We start from the raw sequence: 27,615 nt of genomic DNA, 5'->3' as shown, positions 1-27,615 counted from the left end.
GTGCTGGCTGGCAGCCAGCCAGGCCAGCAGTGGCTGAGGGCTGGGACCAGGGGCGCTGGTGGAGGTGAGCCAGGCTCAGACGCTGATGGGAGTGGTGGCAGGCTCTCTGCACTGCGGGAAGCAGGAATGGAGGACTGCTGCTTGGATTGGGCCCGAGCACCTGAGGAAAGCTCAGGCTGGGGAGCATGATGTAGGGAATTCAAGTTCCATTTCAGGTGGTTGACTTGAGAGGTCCATAAGTATCTGGGTGGAGCCATCAGACACACAGGCGCGGCCCGGAGGAGTCTGGTCGGCCTGGGTGTGTTTGAGAGTCCTCAATACACAGGATGGATTGAACACTCTGGGAGTGGCTGAGGTCGCCCAGGGGACAGGAGAGGAGAGAGCTCTGGATACTGCATTTCAGGTCTCCTGCAGGAGATGGCAGTCCGTGAGAGGGGAGGAAGACCCTGAGGGTGTGATCAACCGTGTTAAACTGGGCTGCGAGGGCAAATGTGAGGCCAGAACCCAACCCCTGGCTGTGGGTTTCCTTGGGTTGCACTGACATTTCAATGCCTGCTGTCCGTGGGAGTATCGGTGTGTGGCGGGTGTGTGGGTATGACCAAACCCGAGTGTGCGTCGGTTTGTATGGCACACACCTGTGCTCCATGTGGGTCTGTGTGCATGCCTGAGTAGGGGCTGTGAGATGTTGGATATGTTTGTATTAAGCTGTTGACTCGCATCTGTGCTATGGAGATCTCTGGGTATCGCTACCTACGGACGAAGGTGTGTCTGTGTTTGGGTTGGTGTGTGACTTGTGTGAGTGGGTCAGGTGTGACTCAGCCCTGGCGAAGCAGGTGGCCATGTTGGAGCAGAGTGGGTGGGAGTTGAGATGGTGGCTGGTCCCTCAATGAGAGGTACCCAGAGGGCTGCCTTCTCCAGGGGGTTGGGGGGCGGCATGTGGCCAAGCCAGGCCAGGTGGGAGAAGTGGCGGGCTTGCCCGGAGGGTTCAGAGAAGCTGGGGGCTGCCCCTCAAGGCCCTGGGAGAGGTGCCTGAAGCCTTTGGCCCATGTGGTCCCCTGACACCATCCCCCTGCCCTCCTGGCCCCCTGCCTATCTGCTTTTCCGCCTGCCTCTGCCCACCCGCCAACCTGTCTGTAGGTCTGCCCAGGCACCTGCTTTCCGGTCATGCTGGCTAGGATCTCTGCATATCTGTCACCTGCCTGCCTGGCTTGCATCCCACTTCTGCACCTGCTGATTTCCTCCCTGTCTGTCAGCCTATGGCTGACCTGCTGCCTGCCCACCTGCCTGCTTGATAGCTGCCTTTCTGTCCTGTCTGCCTGTGAGACTAAACATTTGCCACCTTGGGAGGCACAGAGTGTTCCTAAGATGAAGCACAGGAAAGACAGGTATTAAGGGGTGGTCACTACTTTGCCAACAAAAATCCGTCTATTCAAAGTTATGGTTTTTCTAGTAGTCATGCATGGATATTAGAGTTGGACTATAAACAAAGCTGAGCGCTGAAGAACTGATGCTTTTGAACTGTGGTGTTGGAGAAGACTCTTGAGAGCCCCTTGGACTGCAAGGAGATCCAACCAGTCCATCCTGAAGGAAATCAGTCCTGAATATTCATTGGAAGGACTGATTCTGAAGCTGAAGCTCCAGTACTTTGGCCACCTGATGTGCAGAACTGACTCATTTGAAAAGACCCTGATGCTGGGAAAGATTGAAAGTGGGAGAAGGGGACGAGAGAGGATGAGATGGTTGGATGGCATCACTGACTCGATGGACATGAGCTGGAGCAAGCTCCAGGAGTTGGTATTGGACAGCGAGGCCTGGTGTGTTGCAGCTCATGGGGTCGCAAAGAGTTGGACACGACTGAGCAACTGAACTGAAGGGGTGGTCAGAAGGCTGAGAGGTTCAGAGCCTCTGGGAGGGCCCTTGGGAAGCCTGGCATATTCAGGGCCCAAGGCAAAGCCTGACTCTGCCCCCTTCCCCAGGGGCCCAGGTAGGGACAAGCCTGGCTGCTCTGCTCCTGACACCAGGGCCTCACCCCACTGGGGCTTCAAGGGCTACCTAGCTCTCGGGTGGAGGGAAGAAGGGGACTCACTTAAGGCCTCCTAAGACCTGTCTAGCCCTCTGAATGCCTCCTCAGCACCTGGGACAGCTGCTGGGAAGAGGGACTGTGCGGGTCTGGGATGTGAGTCATCACGGTTAGGGATGTTGAGTGTCTTTTAGGTATCTGGCGCCCTGCTAAGCACTGTGATTGTCTCAACCCTTCAAATCCTCTCACTAACCCTGTGGTTTGTAGTGTGACCTCCATTTTTAAAATTCGTTTTTATTGGAGTATAGTTACTTTACAGTTCAGTATTGTGTTAGTTTCTTGCTGTGAAACTAATAGCAAAGTGAATCAGCCGTAAGTATACATATGTGACTCCCATTTTACAGAGAAGGAAAGTGAGGCTCACAGAGGTCAAGTGTCCTGTGTGCAGTCACAGGAATGGAAATTAACAGGGCCTGGATTTGAGCTTCAGGTCCGTGTTCCCTACCAGTCTTCCACAGGGCAGTCCTAGGCCGTGGTTCTCCACATCTGTCACACCCAAAGCTGCCTTTTCTTGATATTTTCTTTTTTATTATTTTGGCTGCATCAGGCCTTAGTTGTAGCACATGGGATCCATTGTTGCAGTGTAGGGGGCTTCTCTCTAGTCAAGCATGTGGGCTCCATGGCATGTGGGCTCAGTTGCACCACAGCATGGGGGATCTTAGTTTCCCGACCGGGAATCGAACCAGCGTCCCCTGCATTGGAAGGTGGATTCTTAACAACTGGATCACCGGGGAAGTCCCCATGATACTTTCGATTGCTTCTTTTGTGCTCTGGAAATGAAATTTATGGCTAATATACCCACCTCTAATTAAAATCAATATATAATCAAATAAAAATTAATATATAATTAAATTATATAATTAAATTAATATAGATGATATAGTTTACAGATATACATAAATTTTTGTCCTGTAATATATATAAAAGAAATAAAGGGTAATGTTGTGTATTTGTGAACTGATTAATTGCCAGGAAGGTGTCAGCTGAAGGTGCAGACCTGAGATACTGTGTCAGTGTCTGAAATGGTGGTGAACTCTTGGTAAAGTTCTGAACAAAAAGTACACATTTCTTCCACTTTACACAGTAGTTGCCTTCCCAGAAAATTTAGTGTATATTATGGATACACAAGTCCTCTGTGTTTATGTATAAAATGGTGTTAAGATTCTTGGCTCTGGTAATTATAAACACATTTTTTCACTCGTGTTGAGCAGGATTAGAATCTGCCTGCCTTCTGGGGTTGTCTGGAGTCCCTGGCCCCAGCCCCCTAAATGCCAGCAGCACCCTCTCACCCCCCCACCCCCTACCCCCATCATTGTGATAACCAGCCCCCAATTCCCCACCCCAACATGGACACGTGGAAATCCTCCCACCCCTCATGGAGCTCAACATTTCAGTGGGGGGGACAGATATCATCACTAACCACACATATCTTGTAATAACAGGCTGTGACAAGCACAATGATGGGAAATAAAGAGGGGAAGGGGTGAGGGAAGACCCGGTGGACATGGCCAGGCACAGCTCCTCGCTGGCTTTTCTCTGAAGCTGCTCTCCCCAAGGACACTGGGGACCAGGCAGTCACTAACACGGGTGGGGACATCTCGGTTCTTGGTTGACCCCTCAGGCGCATAGGAGGCTGTTGATCACACCTGCCTTTCTGGTACTTTCCTCCTGGCTTTGCTTTCAGGGCTCACACACAAAATACTGGTAAAGGGGGATCTGAGAAGTTTAAGTCAACAAACAGCAGTCCTGGTGTGAGAGCTGCGGCCCTCAGTACTAGGTGCCGAGGACTCAATGAGCCAAGGAGTCCGGCTGCTTGGGTGGTGCTGAATGTAAGCCTGACACGTAGGTGCCCAGGTGATACCTGTGCTCAGAACAGAGGCTGATCGGGTCAGGGGTGCAGGAGGGAGTCTGAGATGGAGATAAGTGCCCTGGGGGTGTGGCTTGTGGAGCTGAGTGTGGCCGGGGTGGGCAGGGAGTGCCGGCAGCTTCTGGCCTGGGACAGCGTGACAGATCAGGAAAAGGGAACATTTGTGTAGGCTCGGGAGTGGCCAGGAAGATGGGGGCCGCTTGGCTGCTGGGGTAGCTGTGGGAGGAGGGCAAGGTGGAGGCCTGGGGGCCCACTCTGAAGAACTTTCAGAGAATCAGGGCCTTCCCAGAGAACCCTGGAGGGGTGCCGCCCCTGCTTGCTGTGTGGACACTTGCCAGGGAAGGGGCTCCTCTGGCATGGACCGCTGTTCCTTTTGTGACCTGGGCCTGTATGGGTTCCTGAACACACAAGTGGGTCTGCTTGTGTGCTATGGGGGATGCTGGGGACAGGACCAGTTCACCTCTAGCTTCAGTGCTCAATTTGCAGAGTCTAAATTTAGGTGAAGGAAGGAAGGACCCCCCCTCCGCACCCCACCGCTGGTTTCCTATGGAGGGGAGGGTGGTGTAGGAAAAAGCCTGGCCTGGCCCTTCTTACCCCAGCTGCCCTGGATGGGCACATGGGCGGTCTGTCTGGCTAGGGTTCCCCCACCCCAGCTGTGGGGGTTGGTGGTGAGAGAGGATCAATGCTCTGCTGGTGGCAGCTGCTCCGGGACACATCCTTCCTGCACAGGTCGGGGCTGAGCCAAGCCAGGCAGAGAGTCCCCCTTGGGACTTGGCAGGAAGCTGGACCAAAGCGGGCTGGGAGAATGTTGGGTGGTTCTGGCCCCCTCCCTGCTTCGAGAGAGCAACGGCTGCTGAGGTGGAGTCGGGGGGGTGGGGCACCCATCCAGGGCACCTGGTGGCAGAGCCCAGAGTGAAGGACTCCTGCTCTGCCTGGCTAGGTGGGAGGGACGGGGATGCGGCGAGGGGAGAGACAATGCAGACCACGCTGGCTCCAGGTCAGGAAGTTTTATTGCTGACATGCAGGAAGAGTCCCCATGTAGTACAAAAATATGACTTTATACAAACTTTTTTGTGACTTTTTCCGTTTTTGTTTCTTTACAGTAGGACTTCTCTCAGCGTGTGACACCCAGTGAGGGCAGACCCAGCCTCCTCTCGTTTGCTTTCCCAGAAATTAATCAGACGGGTGGGCTGACCTTGGAAGGGACCAGTCTGTCTGACAGGCTTTTGCGGACCCGGAGCATATTGCTTTGAAAAGGAGAAGGACCACCAGGCGAGCGGGCCCGGAGGGTCTGGGCGGGCTGCCGGACAAGGGGCTCGGGTGAGGCCCTCACAGAAAGACAGTCACGGGCGCTGGGAGCCCTGGGCCGGACTGCATTCCACTCCTTTAGGAGACTTCTTTTTTGAAATAAATATAGAAAAGAGGGCATCCCACCCCCACCCCCACCCCAGACCCTGGCTCTCAGCAGCTGGATGGCTGAGGGGGGCCGGCCTGGTGCTCAGGGGGGTCGAGTGCTGGGCTCAGGCGGACTCCCCGGACCCTCTGAGGCAGAGGCACGAGGCGCCCACGTGCTGGGGTGGGGGGGAGGAGGAAGGGGGTGTGGGCGGCCCTGCTACTGCTGGCAAGAGGTGGCCCCATTTTTTCCAGATGGGGAAACTGAGGCACAAGGAGGTTTTTTTTTGTTTGTTTGTTTGTTTGTTTGTTTTTTGGGACCTTGCCCAAGTCACTCACAGTGAGTCAGCTTTTGGGGAGGGCATAGCTCACACGCCGGGGAACAAGGTCACGCAGGCCTCGGTCCCCCCAATGGGCAGGCAGGGCAGGGCCGAGGGCCCAAGGCGGCCTGGAGGGGGACACTCGGCTGCTCTGAGGGGCTGGGGGGCAGGCAGGTCAGGGGAGGGTCTCTGCTTGGCGCTGGGCAGGGCCAAGTCCAGTGCGGGAGAGCGGGGAGGGGGCATTCTGGTGAGAACAGGGTTTTCTGGCAAGACGGGCATCCACTTCAAAATCTCGGCTCAAAAGGGCAGCGGGGCTGTTCTCAAGCCAGGCGGGACCCCCGGTCCCTACAGGTCTCCCTTGGGAGCCCTGCAGCCCCCCAGGAAGGACGCTGGCGACCCTGGTGGTCTGCTGGGAGAGATACCCTTTGTTACAAAGCAGGGGCAGCAGGGGAGATGCTCCTGCTCTTCTCTGAACACAGAGGGGTGCCGGCCGTGCTCACAGCTGGCCGAGGGCACCCCTTCCCATCCGGGTCAGCGTCACCTCGGTACCACAGTGAGGGGTAGAGGAGGAAACCAGGGCTAATGCAGGTGTACAGCACCTCAGAGAAGCTGAGCTGGGAGAAAGAGAAGCCAGTCTAGAAGGCCTCCTCATCACCGGAGACAAGGAGGGACTGGTGCGCTGGAGATGGAGGGGGCCGGCAAGAAGGGGCTTCTGAGCCCGGGGCTGAGGAAGGGGCCCACTGGGGGCTGTGGGCTCCCTGCTGTCCAGCCAGGCTGGGGGCAGCGAGTGGCCACGGGCCGAACCACCTAGAGATGGCAGAGAAGCTGGTTTCAGTACAAAAATAAATATATTTGATTCCGCTTAAGATGAGGTGAGAGTTTTCCAAAGCTTGGACTGAGGGGCCTGGGGTCAGAAGGGGAGGGATGAAAACAACTGTGAGGGGCCTGGGAGGGCAGTGGGGAGTGGCATTCCTGTGGGGAGCCAGCAACGAGCTGCACTTTCAGCTTCTGTGGACTGTTGCGGGGCAGCTGCCCCCTGGGGGTCGGCGTGGGGTGGGGGTCGGTGGTGGGCGGGCTCCCTCCTCCTCCTCACTCAGTCCAGAGACAGCATGGTTAAAGAGACAGAGGTAGATTAAAACGTTACGATTAAAAGCAGATTAGTTATCTAGGCTTCTCAGATTAAAAAAAACCAAACAATCAAGCAATCATTCCAAAAGGTAGCTTCGCGGTACCTCTGCTGACCCCACATGTGACCTGGGCTGTCCCTGCCCTGTCCCCGGCGCAGCCCGGGAGAGTTCAGCACTGCGGCGGGGCTGCTGGCTGGGGGCCAGGACGAGGTGGTGGGTGGGCGCCGGTGCCCCTGCCCAAGGCTGCTATTTCCGCAGGTAGCGCTGGGCCAGAATGGCTGCGTCCAGGGGGTTCACAGGCTGTGCGTCGTGGCCCAGCCGGCGCACGGGCGGCACCCCTGCCCCCGACTGCCGCTTGGGCACCCAGCTGCGGGCCTCGTGCACGGAGCTCTTCTCCTCGGCCAGCAGCAGCTGCTGCCGCATGTAGTTCTCAAACTCGTACTGAGAGCACTCCTCTGTCACCTTCGCCTTCACAGCGGAGACAGGCAGGTCGAGCGACAGGCGAACGTGCAAGAGAGAAGAACAGGGGGTGCGTCAGCTGGCCCGCCTCAAGAGGCTCCTTCCCCAGGCACCATCCCCCGGGCCCGATCTAGTAGTGGCCGAGAACAGGGGGGTCCCTGAAGCTCCCCAGCCAACCTGGACCTCGCCGTGCTTGGCCCTCAGACCTGTGACCTCCCCTAACCCGTTGACCGTGGGAGAGGTCACGTTCCCTCAGAAGACTTGGTGCCCACCCTGTGCAATAGGGCAGTACGCTCCCCTGCCCGAGGTCCCCAGGGACCAGTGCAGGTCAGGTGTTAAGAGAGTGGCCTGGGGCTGGGGTGCTCAGTGCATGGGCACCTGTTTCCCTGTCCTGCCCCAGGCTGAGGTCCCTGGAGAAGGCCACGCACAGTCACAAACTGAAGTGGGAGGTTCCATTGCAGGACGGGGGCGGGGGACAGCAGGGCTGTGGAATCAGGCTGTGGCTGATTCTGAGCCCTGTGGCTTCGGGGAGGTTACTTTCCCTCTCTGAACCTGTTTCCTCTTTAGTGAAATAAGAACACAGGCTGCACAGGCCTGCAGTGAGGATTGAATGAGATGTACTGGGGGCCCTCACTGCTTGCTGGAGGTGATTATTTTTAGCTGCTAAACAGCCCTGGGAGCTGGTGGGAGCCGGGGGCAGGGTTCTGAAATTCTTCGAGGACGGGGGGCTCTGCTGTGGTCCTGGGCTGGCTCCACCTGGTCCCCCCTGTCCAGTGCTTGCTGTGTGACCCGGGGTGGCCCGGAGAGGGAGGGTCCTTACAGCTTCCCTCCCAGGGCTCAGCAAGCCCTGCCCTCCAGGGGGCACCCTAAGATCACCCGCCGGCTGCTGCCGGGCACCCTGGGCCTGGCCCCTGCCCCCGGCTCAGCACTTTCTCCAGTGCAAGGGACGGGAGGAGAGAAAACCAGGAGAAAATGAATCATCTGAAAAACGAAAAGCAGGAAGGGCGAGAGAGAACCCTGTGAGTCAGAGGGGTAGACAAGCGCGGCCGTATAGGCGGCCAGCGTGTGGCAGAGCCAGGGCCTGGCAGGAAGAGGAAGCCGAGGGAGGGCCAGGCTGGGCCACTGTGAGGCCTGCCTGCCAACTGAGCCCCTCTCTCAGGCCATGGAACTGCCAACTGAGCCAGACACGAGGCAGGCCCCGGGCGGCTCAGGCCGAGGAACTTGAGGCTCCTGTTCCCGCTCCAAGGGCTGGGGAGAGGCCAAGGAGGCCCGGCGCCCTGCCAGGAGCTGCCACCTCCACCCTGCCCAACCTGCCCTGCCTGGAGGGCTGGTGCCTCAGGATTCGGCCAAACGGCCTAGCTGCCGTCCCCAACTCACCTCCTGGGAGCTGTCTGCGTTGCTCATTTGGTCGTCGATGTCAGGAACCACCTGCAGAGGCCCGCTCAGAGAAGACAGGGACTGCCTGCAAGGGAGGCAGATGAGCGAGACTGGCTCCAGGCAGCCTGGCCCTTCTTGCCACGGCCTGGCTGCCAGGAGCCCAGCAGGGCCAGTCCCCACTGCTCTGAGACTTGGCTGGAGTCAGCAGACCTGGGCTGAGCACCCACAGCCCCTTCCTGATGCCACTGCCTCTGCTTCTCCGAGCCTCAGCTTTCTCGCCCAGTAAGTGGGGGCAACTTCTATCTTGCAGGCTGTGGTGAGAACTCAGGGAGATAAGGCCCATCCTAGAGCTGGCATCGACTGGCACGCAGGAGATGCTCAACCCTGAGTTTTGCCTGTGTCCTCCAACCCTGCCCATCAGGACCATCTGGAGACCTGACTCTGCCTGGTGGAGAGACAGGCCCAACCTCAGGCGACCTCTCTGGGGAGGCAGGGCAGTGCCCACGGGTGGGCAGGACCCAGCTCTGGCCCGGCCCACGTACCACGACGCGATGATGGAACTGAGGGCCTCCAGGACGTCGGCGGCGGCCAGGCGCTGCTGGGGGTCGAGGACGAGCAGTTTCCGGATGAGACACACCGTGTTCTCAGAAACCCGTCCGTCCCTGATGCAGGAGAGAGGGGCAGCGGGCACTCAGGCGGGGTGGGCTGGTGCCAGGTCTCGGCCCAGGACGCCAAGCCTCCCCGTGCTGTTTCTGCCCCTCGAGCCTGACGGGCCGGCGCCCAGGGAGCGGGGACTCACTCGGGGATGGTGTACTCGGCGGCCTTGATCTTGCGGAAGAGCTCCTGCGGGATGCTGTCGTAGAAGGGGAACTGGCCATAGAGCATGGTGAACAGTACCACGCCCAGGGCCCACATGTCGCTGGGCTTGCCCCGGTACGGCCGGCCTGCAGGGCGCACAGACACACGTGTGCTCAGCCCAGGGCTGGGGAAGAACGGCCCTGCACGCCCTTCCCTGGCAGTCCCGGGAGTCCTACCTGGGGGACCCCCCTCCACCCGGGCACCCTCACTTCTGGTCACCCTCCTGTGCTTCCTCCCAGAGCAAGCACACTGGCCCCGTCCTGAGCTTCAGCAGGGCACCTTCCTCCTTTACTTCTCGGGCTGGTTCCTGCTTGTGCTCTGGAGACCCGGCTCCACAGGGGGATGCCCCATCTCACATGCTCCATGAGGAGAAGGGGTCTCACCTGGCCTTGTGCAGCCCACCCCTGGGGCAGGCCTCACGCCGCCTCCCCACAGCACCAGCTCTGCCCCGCTCTGCCTGGGCTCCCAGGCGCTGGTCCAGCCCCGTCAGCAGATGAGCTCTTCTGGGAGCTCTAACCATCAGGCGATTTCTCCCTGAGCTCTGACTTCTGAGGGAACACTGAACTTCAAGCTTTTGTTTTGATAATGACAATGCTGGCTATGGTTCATTAAGCCACACACTAGGTTAAGGGCTTATTTAATCCCACGGGAACCTAAGGAAGTAGGGGCTATTATCATCCTGATTCCAGAGATGAGAAAACAGAGGCCCAGAGAGTACCATTCCCAAGGTCACACAGGTATTAACCAGGCCATGAACTGCAGGGGCAAGGCCATGTCTGTCTGTCATGCCTGGTGCCGAGGTCTGTGCTTATTAGCACACAGAATCAATGAAAGGCAGGCTTGAGATCAGAACCCATTTGAGTCACCCCACTTCGTCCTCTTAACAACGGCGGGAGGCGCGACTGCTTTCAGCTTTTAACCCAGGAGGAGACTGAAGCTCGGAGACGGGGCTGAGGGTCAAGGCACACAGCTGCGTAATTAACACGGCCAGTCTCAGAGCCTGGGCTCGGGTCTTCCGGTCCAGGTCTCTCTCTGAGGCAGGGGAGCTCCTTTGTTTCATTCTCCAAGACTGGTATCTGTCTGGAGGAGCCAGAGAGAGGCCTCGGGCAGCAGGTGGGAGTGACTGCACATGGAGACCACCGGCCTGGCTGCTGAGGAGACTCCACCAGAGGCAGCCCGTCCCCTCCACCCAGTCACAGACCCCACCTCACAGCTCTGGGCCAAGGAAGGGGCCTGGGTCTTCCTCCAGGCTCTGCACCTACAGGGAGGCCTTCCGGATGCCGTGCAGGGTGTATCCAGGCTGGGCTGTGGGGCAGGGGTGCTCAGGGAGCTGGGATACACCCCTGGCACCCAGGTCCTTCTCGCAGAGGCCACTGTGACTCCACCCCGATCTCCAGGCCCGGGAGGTGGCACCACTGCCCTCTGCCATGTCCTGTGAGAGGCCTGGGGCTCCAGCAGAGCCCTCAGCTGGGAGGAGGCCTCCAAGGAGACTGCAGATGGTTGCGGCAAGTGAGAGCAGCCTACTCCCCGGGAAGACAGGTGACAAGTGTGAGGAGGGAGGCACGTGTGAGTGCTGGGGACAACAGGCCCCGGAGATAACCCTGGAACCGTCACGATGGAGGGATGGCAGCGGGGGTGGGCCGCTGGAGCGATCAGGACAGAGCAACCTCAGTCTGGCAAAGGACAAGCGAGAAAGGAAAGGAGCCTATGGGGAAACAGGAGCGTGGGTTTGGGCAGAGGCAGCCCTGGCGGAGCGAGGTGCCTCAGTTTTCTGGTGAACTATTAGCTGTGACTGAACAAGAGGTCTGGTCTCTCCGAGCCTCAATTTTCTCATCTGTAAAAATTCTACCTCGTGGGGTAGCTGTGTGGTTTTAGACAGATGATGCCTGTCGCATGGCTCAGTCCAGCCTCCGGCACCAGTGGTACGATCAGAAGGTGGTAGCTACGTAAGTGACTTGTTCTGGGCGCTGCTGCCTGTCTCAGCCGTGGAGGCAGGGTGTTTGTCTGTCTGTTCACTGCTGTATCCGAAGTGTCTAGAACAGAGCCTTGTACATGGCAGGCCCTCAGTAAATACCAGCAGAATAAACGGATGAACAAATAGACAAAGGGAGTGGTATCTTTGAGATGCAAGTCTCATCACAGTAACCTCTGTGAAGACCTGTTCAAAGGCATCCTCTTGGACTTGAAATCAAGGATGACGTTTCTCAACAGGGCCTCTGCCGAGCCTGGCGTGGCTGGGCCCCCACGCGTCTCCCCTTGAACTTTCTGAGAGGAACCTCGGGGGTCTCGGGGGACTCCTCACATATGTGGTGCTGCCCCTGCCCAGGCACACCCCCTCCCCAGTGGGCTCCTATTATTCTCAAGATACAGCTCAAGGTCTTCGCGTGCCGATTCCTCACACTCACAGAAATCACGTTTCTGTCCTTCCAAGCACTAATCTCAGAGTAATTAGTGTGCTGACTGCCATCTTCCTCCATGAGACCCCACGTTTTGGACCTGGATGGGCAGTACTGGTTTGGGCCACCACTGGAGCCCCAGCACCTTGCCCGGGGCACAGATACAGTCTGGCTGGGTAAGGCGCCCGGGGGCTGCTGCTGGTGCCGCGCACATACCGCTGAGCACGTCTGGACTGATGTAGGCAGGGCTCCCCCGCTGGTCCTTCAAGAGGTCCCCCTCGCTCACGAGATGCTTCCCGAGGCAGAAGTTGGTGATGGTTATCCGATGCGTCCTGGGGGGGGTGGGCAGAGAGTGAACAAACCTCGGTGTCTGTACCCCCGGCTGCCCCCCACCTTGTCCCGGGGCAGAGGAACCACACCCGCGTCCTCTTCTGTTCCCCTGGCCTGCCTTGTCTTCCCCGGGGCTGCGTGGGGAGTGCCACTGGGGGTGTGGACACAGGCCAGTCACCGGGGTTGACATCTGGTGAGCTGTCCCCGTAGGGACCCAAGTCACTCTGCCCAGGGAAGCTTCAGGGTGCTCCCGAGTCCTGGGGCTACAGCTTAGGGTCTGGAACAATTGTGGAGATTTCTTCAAACCACCCCACATAGTATCTAGGTTGGGAGGGACTGGAGGTGTAGTTCAGCTCCCTCATTCACCCATGAGGAAGTCCGGCAGAGTCCTGGAGGCCTCCCTGAGGACCACTGTGTCCCCCGGGGGCTGATTCCTTCAGTCATCACTCTTAGGATTAAGTACTATCACATTATCACTGACCGTGCTAAACACTAATGCGTACTGAGAGCAGACCCTTATCTGGGCTTATGTGCCCAGCAGGGGCTGTTTGCATTCACGCCTCACAACAGCCTAAGATGGAGACTTTCTCACTGCCCACTCCACAGAGGATGCAGTTAGGACACCCAGAGAAGCGGAGGGACTTGTCCAGGGTCACACAGCTAGTGAGCAGAGGAGCAGGATCCAACCCAGGTCTGTCTGACCCCCAGAGTCTGCACCCTGAGTGATACTGGTCAGGTGCCCACGGGGTCCCTGGATGGTGCCCAGCCCCTGACTTTCCCTTCCGTTCTATCCAAGCTAACTCACCCCTTGTCTGGTACTGGAGACTCTGCACTGACTAGAAAACCAGAGACCCCCATCTGAGAGTTGTGGTGAGAAGAGCTTTGGGCTCTGATCCTTTCTAGGAAGTCACAACGAGAACAAAAGTCAGCGGCCCAGAGGGGATGCAGTCTGCCACCCCTGGGGATGTGGGGTGGTGGTGTGGGGAGGCAGGGGCCTCTCTACCCCCAGGCAAGCAAGGCCGCGTGCTGGCTCCCGCGTCAGCAGGCTGGTCAGGGACGCCTGGGAGGACGGTGGGAAGGGAAGCTGCACCGGGCCTCGTGCGTGAGGCTCCCAGAGCCCTCCAGCTTTCTCGGGGAGTTCTGCTGGCAAGGGCTTGGTGCAAGAACAAAGGCAGCTCTGTCCCCGGTGTTCCAAATGGAAATGCTGACTCTCGCTCTCCATACAGGCCTGCCCTGGCACATGCCACAGAAACCAGCCTGGTGGCCCCCAGGGTGGCAAGAGCCCGAGACGGTGGGTGGTGAAGGGTCTCGGGCGCAGGTCACGTCAAGAAGTGGAACTGCTCCCGCTTGGACCCACCCTCGTCACTGTCCTGAATACGGGACTGCTAAGGCCTCTCATCCACAAGGGCCCCACAGAGCATACACCCTGCCTTTTCTCCATGGTCAGAGCTGGCCACGGCAGCCGGAGGCCCAAGACACTGGGAGGAGGACAACTCGGGGGATAGCCTGGTGGGCTTGGGAGTCAGATCCCTGGGTTCCAGTCTTGGCTCTGCCCCTGCCTGGCTGGGTGATCTTGGGCGTGCTATTTAATTTCTTGCTAAACCTCAAATTTTCTCATCTGTAAAACGGAAAATATCAGCACCTAACTCCCAGGGCTGTGTTGGGATTTAACAAGATGAAGATCCCAGGGAAAGCGCTGAATCCAGGGCCTGACAACTAGTGACTGACGACCAGGGCCAGCTGCAAGTACATTTCATCCTCAGACAGGGGCACCGCTGGCACGGGTTACCCCTGGAGACCCCGGGGGAAGACTGTGCAGAGGCGGCGAGTGAGAGGAGCCACCCTGCAACGACAGGCCCTGGAGCGCACCTGCCCGCCTTGGCCTTCTGCTCTACCCTGTGGGCAGCCCTCCGCGCGCTGGGCTCGAGGCAAGTTCGGCTGAGAATCTGCAGGGCAGGCCAGCAGGGCTGAGCTGGAGCCTCTCCCACAGGAAACCGCACAGTCTGCTTCCAGCCCTCCCGACGCCTGGCCCCGCTCCCTGCTCTGCCACCATCACTTTGGTCAGCGAAGCACTGATCCCGGGGAGCCCAGACCCCCCAGGCTGGTCCTGGCAGGAGGGGCGAGGGTGGCAGGGGTGCAGGGAGGGGGCTCGGGGTCAGCAGGGCCTGCTCAGTGAGTCACCCTTCAGCTATGGCCTCTGGGCTACCACAGTGTGTCTCATTTTCTAGGAAACTGGATGTGCAAACGCACCCACGCGGAAAGAAAGGAGGATGGAGAAAGAACCCAAGGTGAACCTCACGTAACCCCAAGAGGGGACTGTAACCCTTGCCCTTCATCCGTAGCCGGGGAGCTTGCTGTTGCAGTTGCCTTGCAAACCCTTCTCCTGTTTCCTCCCCTGGGAGCGCTCTGATGTGCTGGGCACTTCCAGCTTGTCTGCTGCCTCTCCAGCTGGAGTTAGGGCCTGGCCTGATAGGCAGAGGGGGCTGGACCTCTTCCAGGCCCACCCCTGACTCTCAAGGATGACAGCAAGGCCCCAAGCGGGGAGGGGTGTGCCTGTGGACACTTGGGAGTAGGAGCTGGGCGGTCAGCACAGGTCTCCGCAGCACCTCCCATGCCTTCCTGGCACCCATGACTCAAGCGAGAGGCGGCCAGAATCTGTCTGCCCAAGATGCAGCAAAGGAATTATCGGATTAGAGAACGTGCTGCCAAGAACAGGGTCTGATGAGGTGTGGGTGCTCTGCAGTCCCAAGAAAACACACCGATGGGTGCGCACGCACGCACATGATACACACACACAGACACGCACACACACTCACGAAAGAGCTGCTATAGCAACGCTGGCATTACTCAAGACAGGTAGGACCTTCTGACTATATTCTCAGAACCTAGGGGCCCTGGAAAAATGGGAGCCGGTAGCTAAACCACCAATGGAGACAAAGAGGCCTGCGATGCTGGTCTGATTAGCACCGCAGAAGCCCTTGATGGCACCCAGCATCCTTCAGCGGGCCAGGACCCAGTCCCCCAACATGAAGACAATGCACTCCCAGGGCTGGGATGGTCTGTGCTCTCCAACACCGCCTCTCCTCGTGCATCACCTAGCTGGGGCCGGGGCTCCATGGGACATCCTTGCCGGCCACTTACCACATAGTGGGCCTCATCTCCAGAGGGAGAGCACGTCAGGCCTGCAGCCTGGCTGGCTCGCATCAGGCACGCTTACGAGGGGCCAAACCCTGTAGTCTCATGTCTGGAGCCAGTATCTGCATGCATCCATCATGTCTGACTCGTTGCAACCCCTTGGATTATAGCCCACCAGGCTCCTCTGTCCATGGGGTTCTCCTGACAAGAATACCAGAATGGGCTGCCATGCCCTTCTCCAGGGGAATCTTCCCAACCCAGGGGATCGAACCCGTGTCTCTTATGTCTCCTGCACTGGCAGGTGGGTTCTTTACCACTAGCCCACCTGGGAAGCCCAGTGTCTGCAGGGAAGCATAATCATCTCTGCTTCCACAGATGAGGATGCAGAAACTCAAAGTGCTTGGTTCCACAGCAGCTTCTCAATACACGACGAATGGAACGGGTGAATAATCACAGGGGCGTGTGCTCAGGGACTCGAGGGTAACCAAGCGGCAGTGCTGTGCGGGGAGCTGGGTGTGACCCCCGGGGCCGCCCCTCCCGGGTTTCTAACCCTCTCTCGGCTGCTCAAGGGTTCACTCAGCCCTGGAACTCCCACCTTCCCTCCTCCCTGCGCAGCTCCCGGGACCAGGTTTTCACTGTTTTCTCAGGCTGGCAAACCTCTGCTCGTCCTTCAGGAACTGACTGAGACGGCCAGAGTCTCGGCCCCTCCGTCCTCTGCACACTGACCTCAGTACAGTGACGCCTGCTCCCCGGTCGCCCCCACCAGGCGGTGAGCTCCAGGAAGGCTGTCTGCTGCGCCAGCGCCGGGTGGGGCTGGAGACAGGCTGTGCTCGGAGGGCCTGGGGCTGGCACTGCCAGGTCTGGTGCCCCAGGCCCCTCCCCAGAGTTCCTTGTCCTGTGACCACTGCGGCTTTGGCCACTTCACAGGGATAGTGGGTCCAGGCCGCTACGGGATGGGCAACGACATTCTGGACAAATCCCACCACACCACTTCTGCCACGAGGGGTGTGTGGCCCGCCATCTGTAAGCTCTCTGACCCATTTTAACACCGGGACTGAGAGAGGTGAGGGTGAGAGGCTCAGGGAGATCGGGGGACCACCTTTCTAGGATCGTGGTGACACGCAGGTGGTGAGCTCCGCCCGCCAGGCCTGGGCCCCTGCGTGGCTGGTGTATCTACCACTGCACCGGATCAGGGGTTCCCAATCCCTGGACCAGTGGTGGTTCGTGACCTGTTAGGAAGCAGCAGGTGAGTGGTGGGTGGAACGAAAGTCATCCTCTATGCCTGTCTGTGGAAAAAAGTATCTTCCACGACCTGGTCTTGGTGCCAAAGAGGTGGGGGGACCACTGCCCCAGGTTACTCGGAAGGGGCCCAGATCCTCTACCTGAGTGGGATGAGAGCCTGGGGCGGGGCCTCATGTGATGTCCCTCTGCCACTGGCTCACCGAGGATGCTGGGGCGAGCCGCCCAGATCCCCTCCAGTAGGGAGGTGCTCTCTCCCTGCTGCTGGGAAAGTCATCCTTTTCCAGGAAGTCCTCTCAGCTAAAGGAAGCTGCCCTGCCCTAAGCTATGCCCCGGGCACAGCCTGCAGTTCAGTGTCGGGCTGCAGCCGGGGTACAGGGCCATGCGCTCCCTGACTTGATGCGGAACGTCTGAAGGGCTACCTGCCTTTCCAGGTGGAGGCCTTGTCGTGACTGCCCAGAGTTCAGCTTCTCCCTCAGCCCAATCTTGCCCCCTCCTCCCCAAGCGTGCGCCCAAGAAACGTCCTGCACACACATCTCAGAGTCTGTTTCCTGGGAACCTGTCCAGTGACAAAGCCTTGCTTTGCTCATCTGTCGTTCCGTCACCCGTTGGTCTGTTTTTAATAGTCATTTACTGGGCACCCACTGGGCATGACAAATGAATGGACTACGGAGACCACTGAAAAAGACCTTCCCAAGGCTCTCCTTCTGAGCAACCACCATATTACCCTGCGGCAGAGGACAGAAGCAGGCATCCCATCCCCGGGCCCGGGCTCCTGGGGGAGGTGGGCTGGGCGGAGTCAGGCTCCCCGTGGGGACGCAGGGCTCTGGGCAGACACAGTGTGTGGCCTGCCCCAAGCCGGAGGCTCCATCATGGAAGCAAAGCGATGCTCACCTCTTACTGAGCACCATGTTCCCCAGCTTCAGGTCTCTGTGCACGACGTTCTTCTGGAAAAGCAACAGGCGTGCGGTTTGCACTGTGATGATCAGAGCCTGAGTGCGCCCGGCCTGTGAGGGGCGGGCCCTCCACGTGTGGAGGAAGACACGCCTCTTTAGGCTGGGACTCGATTTGCAAGCCAGGAACAGACGAGGACCATTCTAAGGCCTCGTTAACCACACGCATGAACTGGGCAGCACGTGAGCCCAGGCCGTCTCGGCCCCGTCTAAGGTGTTTACTCCAGTTCTTTCTTCCACTAAGGCAGCCGCCAACGGAGAAAACCATTCCTCTCTCTGCCTCCATCAGACATCCCATAAAAAAAGCCAAAAGCAACCGCCCCCCACCACCAAATCCTAAGCATCTGCCTAGATCTGGGGTCAGAGGTGAATTCTCACAGTTCTGATGACTGAGTATCGCAGGCTCAGCCCACAGAAGCTGTGTGTCTGGAGGCGGCCCAGGCTCTCCTAACCTCGGGGTTCCTGACACCCCCAACCCTAAGAAAGGCTCAGAGATAGGCTGTGGCTGCCCCCAGTGGGTATCTCACCCCTAGCCTCTCAACTGATGGACATAACTGTGCTGGACTCTGCTGGGCTGCCCGCACCGCCCCAGGATCGTGGGCTGAGGCCTGCGGCACTGTGTCCTCAGGTGTGGTATCCAGCTGCTTTCCTTCTGGACGTCCCAGCTGCAGAGCACACTGGGCGAGGGCGGCACAGAGCTGCTGCGGTCAGTGGCAGCCGAGGACGGCTTTCCGCGGCAGAGGAGGGAGCCGCGGGGTGGGGCCTCACCTGGTGCAGGGCCTCCACCACGCGCACCACGTCGTAGAAGATGACCACGGTCTCCCGCTCACTGAGCCTCTTCTCCTTGATGACGTAATGCTGCAGGTTGATCAGGTCGGCCGTCTTGTCGCTGAAGTCGTGCGCGCAGAGGCAGTCAAGGACGAGGCAGATGCGCTTCTTCATCTTCTTAACCATTCGGTTGGATTCGGCGTCCTCAACCACTTCACAGGTGCGGTCCTGGGAGGAAGGGCGCAGACCGGGGCTTGGCCGTGGGCCCAGCAGGGCCAGGGCCAGGGGCCTGGGGCTCTACTGGAGCCTGGAACAAGCCTGCATGTGTGTGAGCGGTGGGGGCCTGACATCTGGGTGGCAAGGACCCCACGGCCCCGCTTCTGCGTCAGTGCCAGGCCCAGCCAGGGCCCAGGCTGAAGCAGCGCGGGTCAGATTTCAGGCTCCGGTCCTACTGCAAAGCATATGGGTCAGGGCTTGGCACTTAGAGCCCAGTGTACTGGCAGCCCTCTGAGCGCCATGTGTAGGCAGCACCCTCAGGGCCCCAGGGCCCCCATCCCCCTTAGCTCTCCCAGGGAGTCCAACAATGACCAAGCAAACTTCCTTCCGATGTCCACGATGGTGGGAGCTAAGAGTTCCGTGTGTTCAAGGCAACTGCTTTCACGTGGATGCAGGACTCCTGGGCCATATAACGGCTTTGCCCTGATGGCTGGTTTCAGGCTCTGGCTCCACCTTGTCCTAGCTGCAGGACCTGGGGAAGTTCGGCTAATCTCTCCAAGTTCTTAGTTCCTCATCTGTAAAGGGGGCCTGGCAACTTCTATCTCACAGGGGTGTAGAGAGAAAACACAACCATGCCAAGTATGTAGTAAGCACTTGGGCTGGGTATTGATGAACCAGGGCTTGGTAAGCTGACACTGCTGCCAACCCTAAGGGTGGTAGTTCTGGATGTATTTTCCTTGCTAAAAAGCTATGCCAAGGGAGAGGAAACACGGCGCAACAGGAGGACTCTTATCCAGCAGCTCGAGGAGGCCTCCATGCCAGCACAGCAGGCTGGGAAGCTCCCGGGGACGGAACTCCACATTCCCCTCCCAGGGCAGATCACACCCTTCACTCTGCCTTCCCCAGAGGCCCAGCGCAGTGTCTGGTACACAGAGGACTCTAGAGAGGCTTCTCACCACTCAGGGTCTCTTATCCAAAATGACAGACACCAAGGCCAAGCTCTGGAAGCTCCCAGAGATGAAATACTAAGAAATCATCATCACCCCCGATCTGATTTCATGTTTAAGGGACACAAGGTTTCAGAGGTGCCTTTCAGTGCACATCTAAGAATGAAGACCTTGGTGGGGTCTATGTGTGGGGGTGGGAGGCATTTTCCACTTATTTTACCTCAAGAAGTCAAGCCAACAAGGAGCTTTTATTGCCTGAAATAACAGCAGTGACGAGCATGTGTGTAACTGGGCAGCTCAGGGCTCTCTACCCTCTCATTCACCCTCCCAGCACCATACAAGGTGAGCACTGTCATCACGGCTCTCAGATGAGGGATCTGAGGCTTGGGAAGTGACTTGCCCGAGGTCACATCACCTGAATTCAGAACTGCCTGCTTCAAAACCTGTGCGCCCTCCCTGACACCAAGCCCATCAAGCATGCGTGGGCCTGGCCAGCGTGTCTGGGCTGAAGGCGCTGCAGAAGCTCCGCGGGGGCCGTCAACAGGACCCACTCCCCCAGCATTCAGAGTGCTGGTTCTTCATTTCATTTTTGGAGACGGAATTTCAATTCTGCACTGGGGAAGGCTCTTTTCAGGGTACCAGTTGCTAATCAGTACTTTTCCTAAGGGACCTGGGACATTGAGAACGGGGCCCAGGGATCCTTGCTGCAGATGCTGAAATGTCCAGGCAGGCAGCAGGACTGGGACCAAAAGCAATCACGGAGATCCACAATTCCCCGCCCCGCCTTCCTCATCGCCCTCCCTCCCACCCTGGCCTGGCCGATTCCTGACCACATAGCTAGAAAGAGCCCTTGTCTTTAAATAACTTCCTGCTTTCCTCTTTTCTCGGAAAAGCGGCTCTTCAAAGAAAGCCTGCAAGCCGGGTGCATTCCCGCTAGGCGGCCACCACCACGGCAGGAGCGCTGTGACCAGACCTCCAGGCCGCCGGCCAGGAAGTCCTGCTGCTCTGCATGCAGGGAGGCTGGAAGAGCTCGTGCGACGTGGCCCCAGCAGGGCCAGCCGGGGTGGGGGCGGGAGAGGTGCCACTTACCTGGAAGAGCCCATGGTGGTGAACCACCCCGTCCTGCGTGTGGAGGAGGGAGAGTAGGGAGTACTCGGTGTGCAGCAGCATCTTGCCTTGCCTCTCCTCTTGGCTTTCAATTCCTTGGTCGCCCCTCTCCTCAAGGGTGAGGATCTTAGGAAGGCACACACACAAAAGCAAAACCCCACAACCTTTACTTTTCCAAGCAGAGTGACTAGAACAGGAGAAGCAGGGGTTCAGGTCCTCCCATGCCACCCCGGCACATCCACCCACATGTGTGTGGATGAAGCGAAATGGTTTTTCCTGACGTGAAGGCAACGTGATGTTCACACGGGGCCCCCGGGAAGAAGTGGTGCTGCTCTTGCTCACAGGGGAGGGCGGAGGAGCCGGGCCAGCACAGGGCCCTGGGGTCCCCGGCCCCCACGCCCTGTGCCTCACTTACCTTCAGCTGATAGAAGTCATCCGTGCCATCCTTCCTCGCCAAGCACTGCACGATGCTTGGCACAGGTGAGTTGCCCAGACGGGGACCTGTGGCACAGACAAGCCGCTGGCTTTACTTCTCAGGCGCCCTGTCCACCATGGCACCGAGCCATCATGCCACCACGTGGGCTTCTGGCTAGATCTTTTCTCCTGGAGGACACCAGGGCTCACACCCACTGAGAAAATGGTCACGCCTCCCAAAGTGGAGCACTGAGTGTGCCTCCATCTGAGCACATCTGGTTTTTATACTCTCTCAGCACCAGGTGTGTGCTAGAATCTCCGAGGAGCATGGGTTAAAAGCAGATCCCAGCTACAACCTGGGCCCTCTGAATCACCAGCTCCAGGTGAGCCAGGAAACTATCCCTTGAACAGGCTCCCTGGGCAGTCTGATGCGGCCGTATATCAGCTTTTGGGAACTTCTGTACTTCTGGAGAAGTACATTGCTCACTGGTCTGTGATAGCACCCTGAGCTTTCAGAGCATAAATCAGGTAATGTCACCACGTCACTGCACTGCTGAAAGACCTGAACAGCGCTCCACTGCTTTCAATATGCAATCGAAACCTTTTGGCCTCCGAGGTCTTGTATGGTTTGGTTCCTGTCCAGCTTTCAATGGATCATGTTTCCCCGACCCCTCCTCACCACTCCAGTTCTGCTGGACTCTTTAATTCCTGAGGTTAAGCCCTTCCCCGTCTCTGGGCCTTTGCACTTGCTGTTCCTTCTGTCTGGAATGCTTTCCCTCTGCTTTTCACATGGCTGCTCCTTCTTACCCTCGGCTGTCAGAGCCGACGTCCCTTCCGCATACAGAGCCTTCCTGGTCTCCAGTCTCTCTGGCCCTCAGTCTCACGTCATCCTGTTTGCTGCCTTCAGGGCCAGGCTCCTCCCCCGGCTCCTGAGGTGATCTCAGTGTTGTTTACTGTTTCTTTTTCTAACTAGAATGTTAAGTTCCGTGAGGGCAGGAACTTGTCTTTTTTTTTTTTAACTTTACGGTCTTTAGTTTTAGCTTCAGAGTGTGTCTCCAACCAACTGTCCCGCCCAATTCATTTTTTTGCTGTGCCTGGAGGCATGTGGGATGCAAGATCTTAGTTTCCTGACCAGGGATTGAACCCATGCCCCCTGCAGTGGAAGCACAGAGTCCCAAGCAGTGGACCTCCAGGAAGCTCCCCAGTAACTTGTCTGTCTTAATCACTGCTACATCCCTGATAAACAGCACAGGACCAGAACGTAGCAGGCTCCATGTCCTATTGAACGTAGCAGGCTCCATGTACTATTTGCCGAGTGACTGGAGCTGGAACTATCCTGTACTCATAAGTTCAAGATGCTGTGCCAAAGCAAAATTCACACCCAATCTCTGGCTGCTGGGAGAGTCAGGGTCCTCAGGACCCACCCTACCTGCAACCCTACGCATGCAGTCTGGAGCTGCTGGGCCTCGAATATCATGCAGAAAGGCCCTGCTGCTCTTCCAGACCACTGGGAACATCCGGTTCTACAGGATTTTGGTGCCAATTTTATAAGAAGTTTGCAGCTGTACCAAATGTTTTGCAAAATTATTGTGCCCTCTATGAACGGTCAGAGAAGCGCCTTGGAAGATGGACTTTGGGTTCTAAGACAGCTTGTTTGCTTCCTGAGGGCAACATCCTGGGGGCACGCATAGGACTGTCTTGGGGAAGACCGTCCAGCTCTCAGCTGACTCTAAGGTTGGTGAGCTACAACTGCAACAACAGCTCTTGGTGCAGAGCGACCTTCCACTCTCATAAACAGACTCCAACAGAGGGTTGGTCAGGGCCCCGCACTGGGGTGGGTGCAGCGCTGCGCTGTGTCCGCAGGTCAGACGGTGCCGCCCCGGCCCCCCACTCACCTAGCCATCAGAGGCTTACCCAGGATGAATGGTCCAGCTCTCTTGGCATTATTTCCAGAAATCCCACTTCCTAGAGCCTTCGCCCTGGCCGACGTTTCCCCAGCTCCTCTGTCTGATGCTCTCCGCTTCATTCTCAGCTCTAGACGAGACAGAAAAGAGCCTTCTCACTGAGCAAATCAGCGAGCTTCCTTACGCTAACCCAGCCTGCGAGGCTCTGACTTGGGGGTGTGTCACACAGTGGCTGCTGCTGTTTCTGTGGCTGCTGCCACCTCCTGCCTCTCCCGGAGGAGCATGGAAGGTTCTTGGTAACAAAGAACCATGGCTCCTTTACTGCAGATTAATTAGGCACTCCACGTGGAGGTCCTGGCTACAGAGGTGGGCAGCTGGCCCACCTCAAAGGGACCAGTCAGATGCAGACAGAAGGACACTGACTTCTGTGCGGATGCCAACTGGGCTTTCTTGAGACAGAGAGCTGGCCCTGGAGCGACTGCTTTCGAAGTGAGGTGAAAAAAGTGAGTGTTAGTCGCTCAGTCACATCTGACTCTCTGCCATCTCATGGACTGCAGCCCTCCAGGTTCATCTGTCCGTGGAATTCTTCAGGCAAGAGTACTGGAGTGGGTTGCTATTCCCTTCTCCAGGGGATCTTCCTGACCCAGGGATTGAATCTGGGTATGCTGCATTGCAGGTGGATTCTTCACCATCTGAGCAACCAGGCCTTCCCCTCAAATACCCCTTTCCCCTAAAAGGAAAGGGGACACGGGAACCAGATCCTGGAAGACATTAACCTCGACTTGGATCTAAAAAAACAAAAAGGAGTTGCTCCTTCTAGCTCTCTGCAGTTCACCTCTCGTGAAGACAGTGTCCTGGAGGTGGGGCAGAGAGAGGTGTACACAGTGGAGTTCCACACAGGAGGGCAGACGGTCCCAGGGATGACCAGGAAAGGCCGCCTGCCCAGCCCTGAGGCTTTGGGCCCAGAGCAGGTGCAGGGGCTCAGGGAAAACTTCTCTGAGGAGTGATATTGGAGTGGGCGGGGCAAGAGGCAAGGTCGTTCCAGAGCGAGGGGCCTGGGTGTGCAAACGTACATGGTAAGAAATGGCACGGAAGCAACATACTCCAAGCAGCCTGTGTTGCTGGAGTACATGGCATGAGGCAGGGAGTGGCGGTAGAGGGCCCAGAGAGGGCAGCAGAGGCCAGATCTAAGGGTGAAGGCCACGTTAGGAGTGCAGCCTTTACTCTTACACGGACGGCTTGGGAACACTCAGCCTAAGCTTCTATAATTTTTTCTTTTTAAAAAAGTAACTGATGTTTCCTGTAGAAACACTAGAAAATACCCATAATATTACCACCAAGATATAATCGTTGTTAATATTCAAGCAGACTTTCCTCTGTGTGTGCGTGTGTATGCTTACAGTTCTAATTACGGAAATTTAGACCACTGTGACACCATTTATAAGCATTTCTTGTCTCCCACCTAAAACATATCAGTATGATGAGGGTACATTTATGGTATGTATAATGTATCTCATAAAGTCATAAAAAAAATCTTATTAACATCCCTCCGTCTTCTGTAGCATCCCTGTGTTCTTCTGTAGCACCATTGGAAAGAGTCTCCTTGGTAAGAATATGTCATGATTTATCAGACCACATACCTATTCATGGACTTTGAGATTCTCTCCACTTTTTGTATTTTTTATTAGCAGTTATAACATCTTGGCATACCCGCCCCCCTCAGGATAAACTCCAAGAAACGGTCAAATGGGGCACGTATTTTTAAAGCGTGTGACAAACACTGCCAGGCTGCTCTCAGGGAGACTGTGGCCATATACAGACCTTCGGTGGTGTGGGGAAGCAACTCCCAGAACCTGCATCAGGAAGGAGCATTTCCATATTTTAAAAAGCCGCCAATCTCATGAATATTAAAAAGCATATCATTGTTTAAATTTGTAATTCCTTAATTATTCATGAAGTTGGACTTCTTTTACATACTTCCTGGTTATATGCAGAATTTCTTTTACGAATTTCCAGTTCGTATTCTTTTCCTATTTTTTTTTTTTTTACTGCTTTGTGTATATTAGTCTTGGTGATTTTTTAGGAACTCTATACATTAAGGCTATAACTGCCATAGGATGTAGTTTTTCCTTAATCTTTTAACTTTTTGTAATTAAAAAAGATTAAATGTCTATGCAATCAATCTTTCTTTTCCTTAAGTTTGTTTTTGCTGTTATTCGTAGAAGGTGCCCCTACTCTGCGGGGAAGGCAATGGCACCCCACTCCAGTACTCTTGCCTGGAAAATCCCACGGACGGAGGAGCCTGGTAGGCTGCAGTCCATGGGGTCGCTAAGAGTTGGACACGACTGAGCGACTTCACTTTCACTTTTCACTTTCATGCACTGCAGAAGGAAATGGCAACCCACTCCAGTGTTCTTGCCTGGAGAATCCTAGGGATGGGGGAGCCTGGTGGGCTGCCGTCTCTGGGGTTGCACAGAGTCGGACACAAATGAAGCAACTTAGCAGCAGCAGCAGCAGCAGCCCGTCCTCTGAGAACAGGTGCGTCTTCACTAGTTAGCTTACATCTCTTCACATGCTGCCGTCCCGGCCCTTATTCTAAACCCCAGGAGACTGACTCCATGCAGTGAACTGGGAAGGAGAGACGGCCCAATGCTCTTCTAGTCCAATCTACCAGATTTGCCTCCCATCCAGCCCCTAATTCATTTCCAAAGCTGTGCCACTGAGGAGAAGACGCATGATTTCACTGAGAGTGATGAGGATCAGGTAGCTCTGTAGGCTCTAATAGCCCCAAACAGAGCAGAAGCCATGGTCAGGCTCAGCTACGACTCCTGCCGACAAGGGTCATGCTGGTAGTGGACTCAGTCACTCACACAAGAGCAGGGGGAGAGCACAACTGCTTCTAGAAAAATCCTAAAAAGCTCGGCAGTAATGTGTCTAGAACACCGCTCCTACCCTTTGCCTGGATAATTTCTGTGCGTCTTTCTCAATTTGAGTATCACTTCCTCAGAGAAGCCGCCTTGACATGTGCAACACCAACGGGTCACACACTCACTTGGTATCCTGTAGTTTTCACACAAAGCACTTTCCATATTTTGTGATTATGTCTTTATCTGTGTGCTCATATACTTAATGTCTTTCCCCTACCATTAGACTAAAACTCCCTCAGAACTAGGAAAAAAAATACATAAAACCATTACCCCCACTGCCGGGCCCAGGAGATGCTCTATGGGCGGCTGGGCACCTTCCCTGCAGTAGCTGATGGCTCCTATGGGGTCAGCTGCCCTGTCCTGGTAGATGAGTTGATTTCAGTACATTCCGGCCCTGTTCTCTGGCTTCCCTGGAGCACTAAGCACCCTCCCTCCTCCTGGATCCTTGGAGAGCACCACTATGGCGTCATCGTACGTGTAGATGCTGCCTAGGCGCCCACGCACAGGCATGGTCTAGACAACAGTTTGCCAGGAGCAGCTGCAGCACAGACAGTGAGTGGGCTCCGCCTGACCCCACCCACCCCACTAGGGATTCAACTCAAGCAAATGGCATGGGAACTGCTCCAAGATGTAGGCAGACAGAAGGATGAGAGCAGACGGGCAGGGAGAGGGAAAAGATGCTGGCAGGGGAAGTGGCAGCAAGGCTGCTTCGCTTCCTGAACGTTCCTTCACACCACATGAGCCACGGAGGCAATGGATGCAGCGTGAGGGGGCAGGTCTAGGCAATCGGAAGCTGTGGTGGGCCCGCCGGTGGGATGAGCAAAGACAACCCCCCCTGGGGACAGACCCTCCTGTCTCCTGCCCCCAAATCATCCTGCTGTGTCCCCTCCACAGACACACCTGCATATAGCCCACCGATGCGCCCACGGGGAGCCTGCTTCGAGGGATCCTGGCCTCACAGTGAGAGTGTGATGTGGAAGCTCCAGGCACCCTGGTTTCAGAAGGACCTGGGCCCAGGCCTCTCCAGAGACATTGGTCCTCAGGCTGCAGTGACAGGCCCTGGCCCTGCCTGGCTAAGAAGGAGCTGTCTGCCTGGTGTCTCCTGGGCCCATGGCTCAGCTTGCCAGAACCCAGCAGGCCTGATTTGGAAGTCTCTGGAGCTTTAAGTCTGTCCACTCTTCCAGGGCTATCCTCCCAGGCCAGCACCAGTTCCCCCAGAACCCGGATTCAGCAGACAGCTCTGTGAGGCAAAAAAGAGGGTGAGGGGCAGGCGTGCCCGCCGCCTGCAGGCTGTGCTGCTCGACCCTCAAGTGGGGGGTTCCCTTTGCCTGACCTGGGGAGCAAGCTGTGGGCATCAGCTCTGTGCTCGCATCACAGCATACCCAGAGGAGGCGATGCCCACCTCACCCTGCTCATTTGCCATTAAGGTCATCCTGTCCCAAAGCTGCTGGGAGATGCGAGCTCAGCTCTCCCAGAAGGCAAGGAAGGCTGGGCCATCAGCACCACCCGAGGTTCTAAGGCCCATGATGCCCAGTCCAAGGCTGCAGTGTGCCACCGTACAAGACAGCTGGGCAGGGCAGTGCCAGGCAGGGCACCCTATGGCAGACCGTGGTTCAACACGGTGGGCATACCACCAATCCCCCAAGGAAGTGGGCTGCAAAGAGAGAGGGTACTGAGATCTTCCCAGCTCAGTCTTTCTTCAGCTCTACCCAACTACAAAGCAACTGAAGCCTGGCCGAGGCAAGGAGAGGCCCAGAAGTACCCCCACTGGTCTCCATGCAGGTGCGCAGATGCAGTCC

The 27,615-nt window shown here is 57.0% G+C and overlaps 1 protein-coding gene across 4 annotated transcripts in view; it reads right to left on the bottom strand.

Annotated features, from left to right (window-relative positions):
- Nucleotides 1-4,939: 4,939 nt before the first annotated feature.
- STK40 (serine/threonine kinase 40) overlaps nucleotides 4,940-27,615 on the bottom strand; it is a 37,803-nt gene continuing 15,127 nt past the window's right edge. For 3 of the 4 annotated variants that reach the window (XM_005204732.5, XM_010803622.3, XM_010803621.4), the window contains 10 exons: nucleotides 22,900-23,019; nucleotides 20,987-21,072; nucleotides 20,554-20,697; nucleotides 18,302-18,529; nucleotides 17,475-17,527; nucleotides 12,093-12,208; nucleotides 9,422-9,566; nucleotides 9,165-9,284; nucleotides 8,623-8,707; nucleotides 4,940-7,254 (listed from right to left, as the gene is read on the bottom strand). In XM_005204732.5, coding sequence (XP_005204789.1) covers nucleotides 7,033-7,254; nucleotides 8,623-8,707; nucleotides 9,165-9,284; nucleotides 9,422-9,566; nucleotides 12,093-12,208; nucleotides 17,475-17,527; nucleotides 18,302-18,529; nucleotides 20,554-20,697; nucleotides 20,987-21,072; nucleotides 22,900-23,011 — 1,311 coding nt within the window. In that variant the 5' untranslated portion in view covers nucleotides 23,012-23,019 and the 3' untranslated portion in view covers nucleotides 4,940-7,032. The remainder of the gene's footprint in view (nucleotides 7,255-8,622; nucleotides 8,708-9,164; nucleotides 9,285-9,421; nucleotides 9,567-12,092; nucleotides 12,209-17,474; nucleotides 17,528-18,301; nucleotides 18,530-20,553; nucleotides 20,698-20,986; nucleotides 21,073-22,899; nucleotides 23,020-27,615) is intronic. The other variant, NM_001075727.1, reaches the window with a different exon arrangement.

This window comes from Bos taurus, chromosome 3, assembly GCF_002263795.3.
Source record: "Bos taurus isolate L1 Dominette 01449 registration number 42190680 breed Hereford chromosome 3, ARS-UCD2.0, whole genome shotgun sequence".
Classification (NCBI taxonomy): domain Eukaryota; kingdom Metazoa; phylum Chordata; class Mammalia; order Artiodactyla; family Bovidae; genus Bos; species Bos taurus.
Note: the sequence above shows the minus strand (reverse complement) of the source record. Positions and strands in the feature narration are given on the sequence as shown.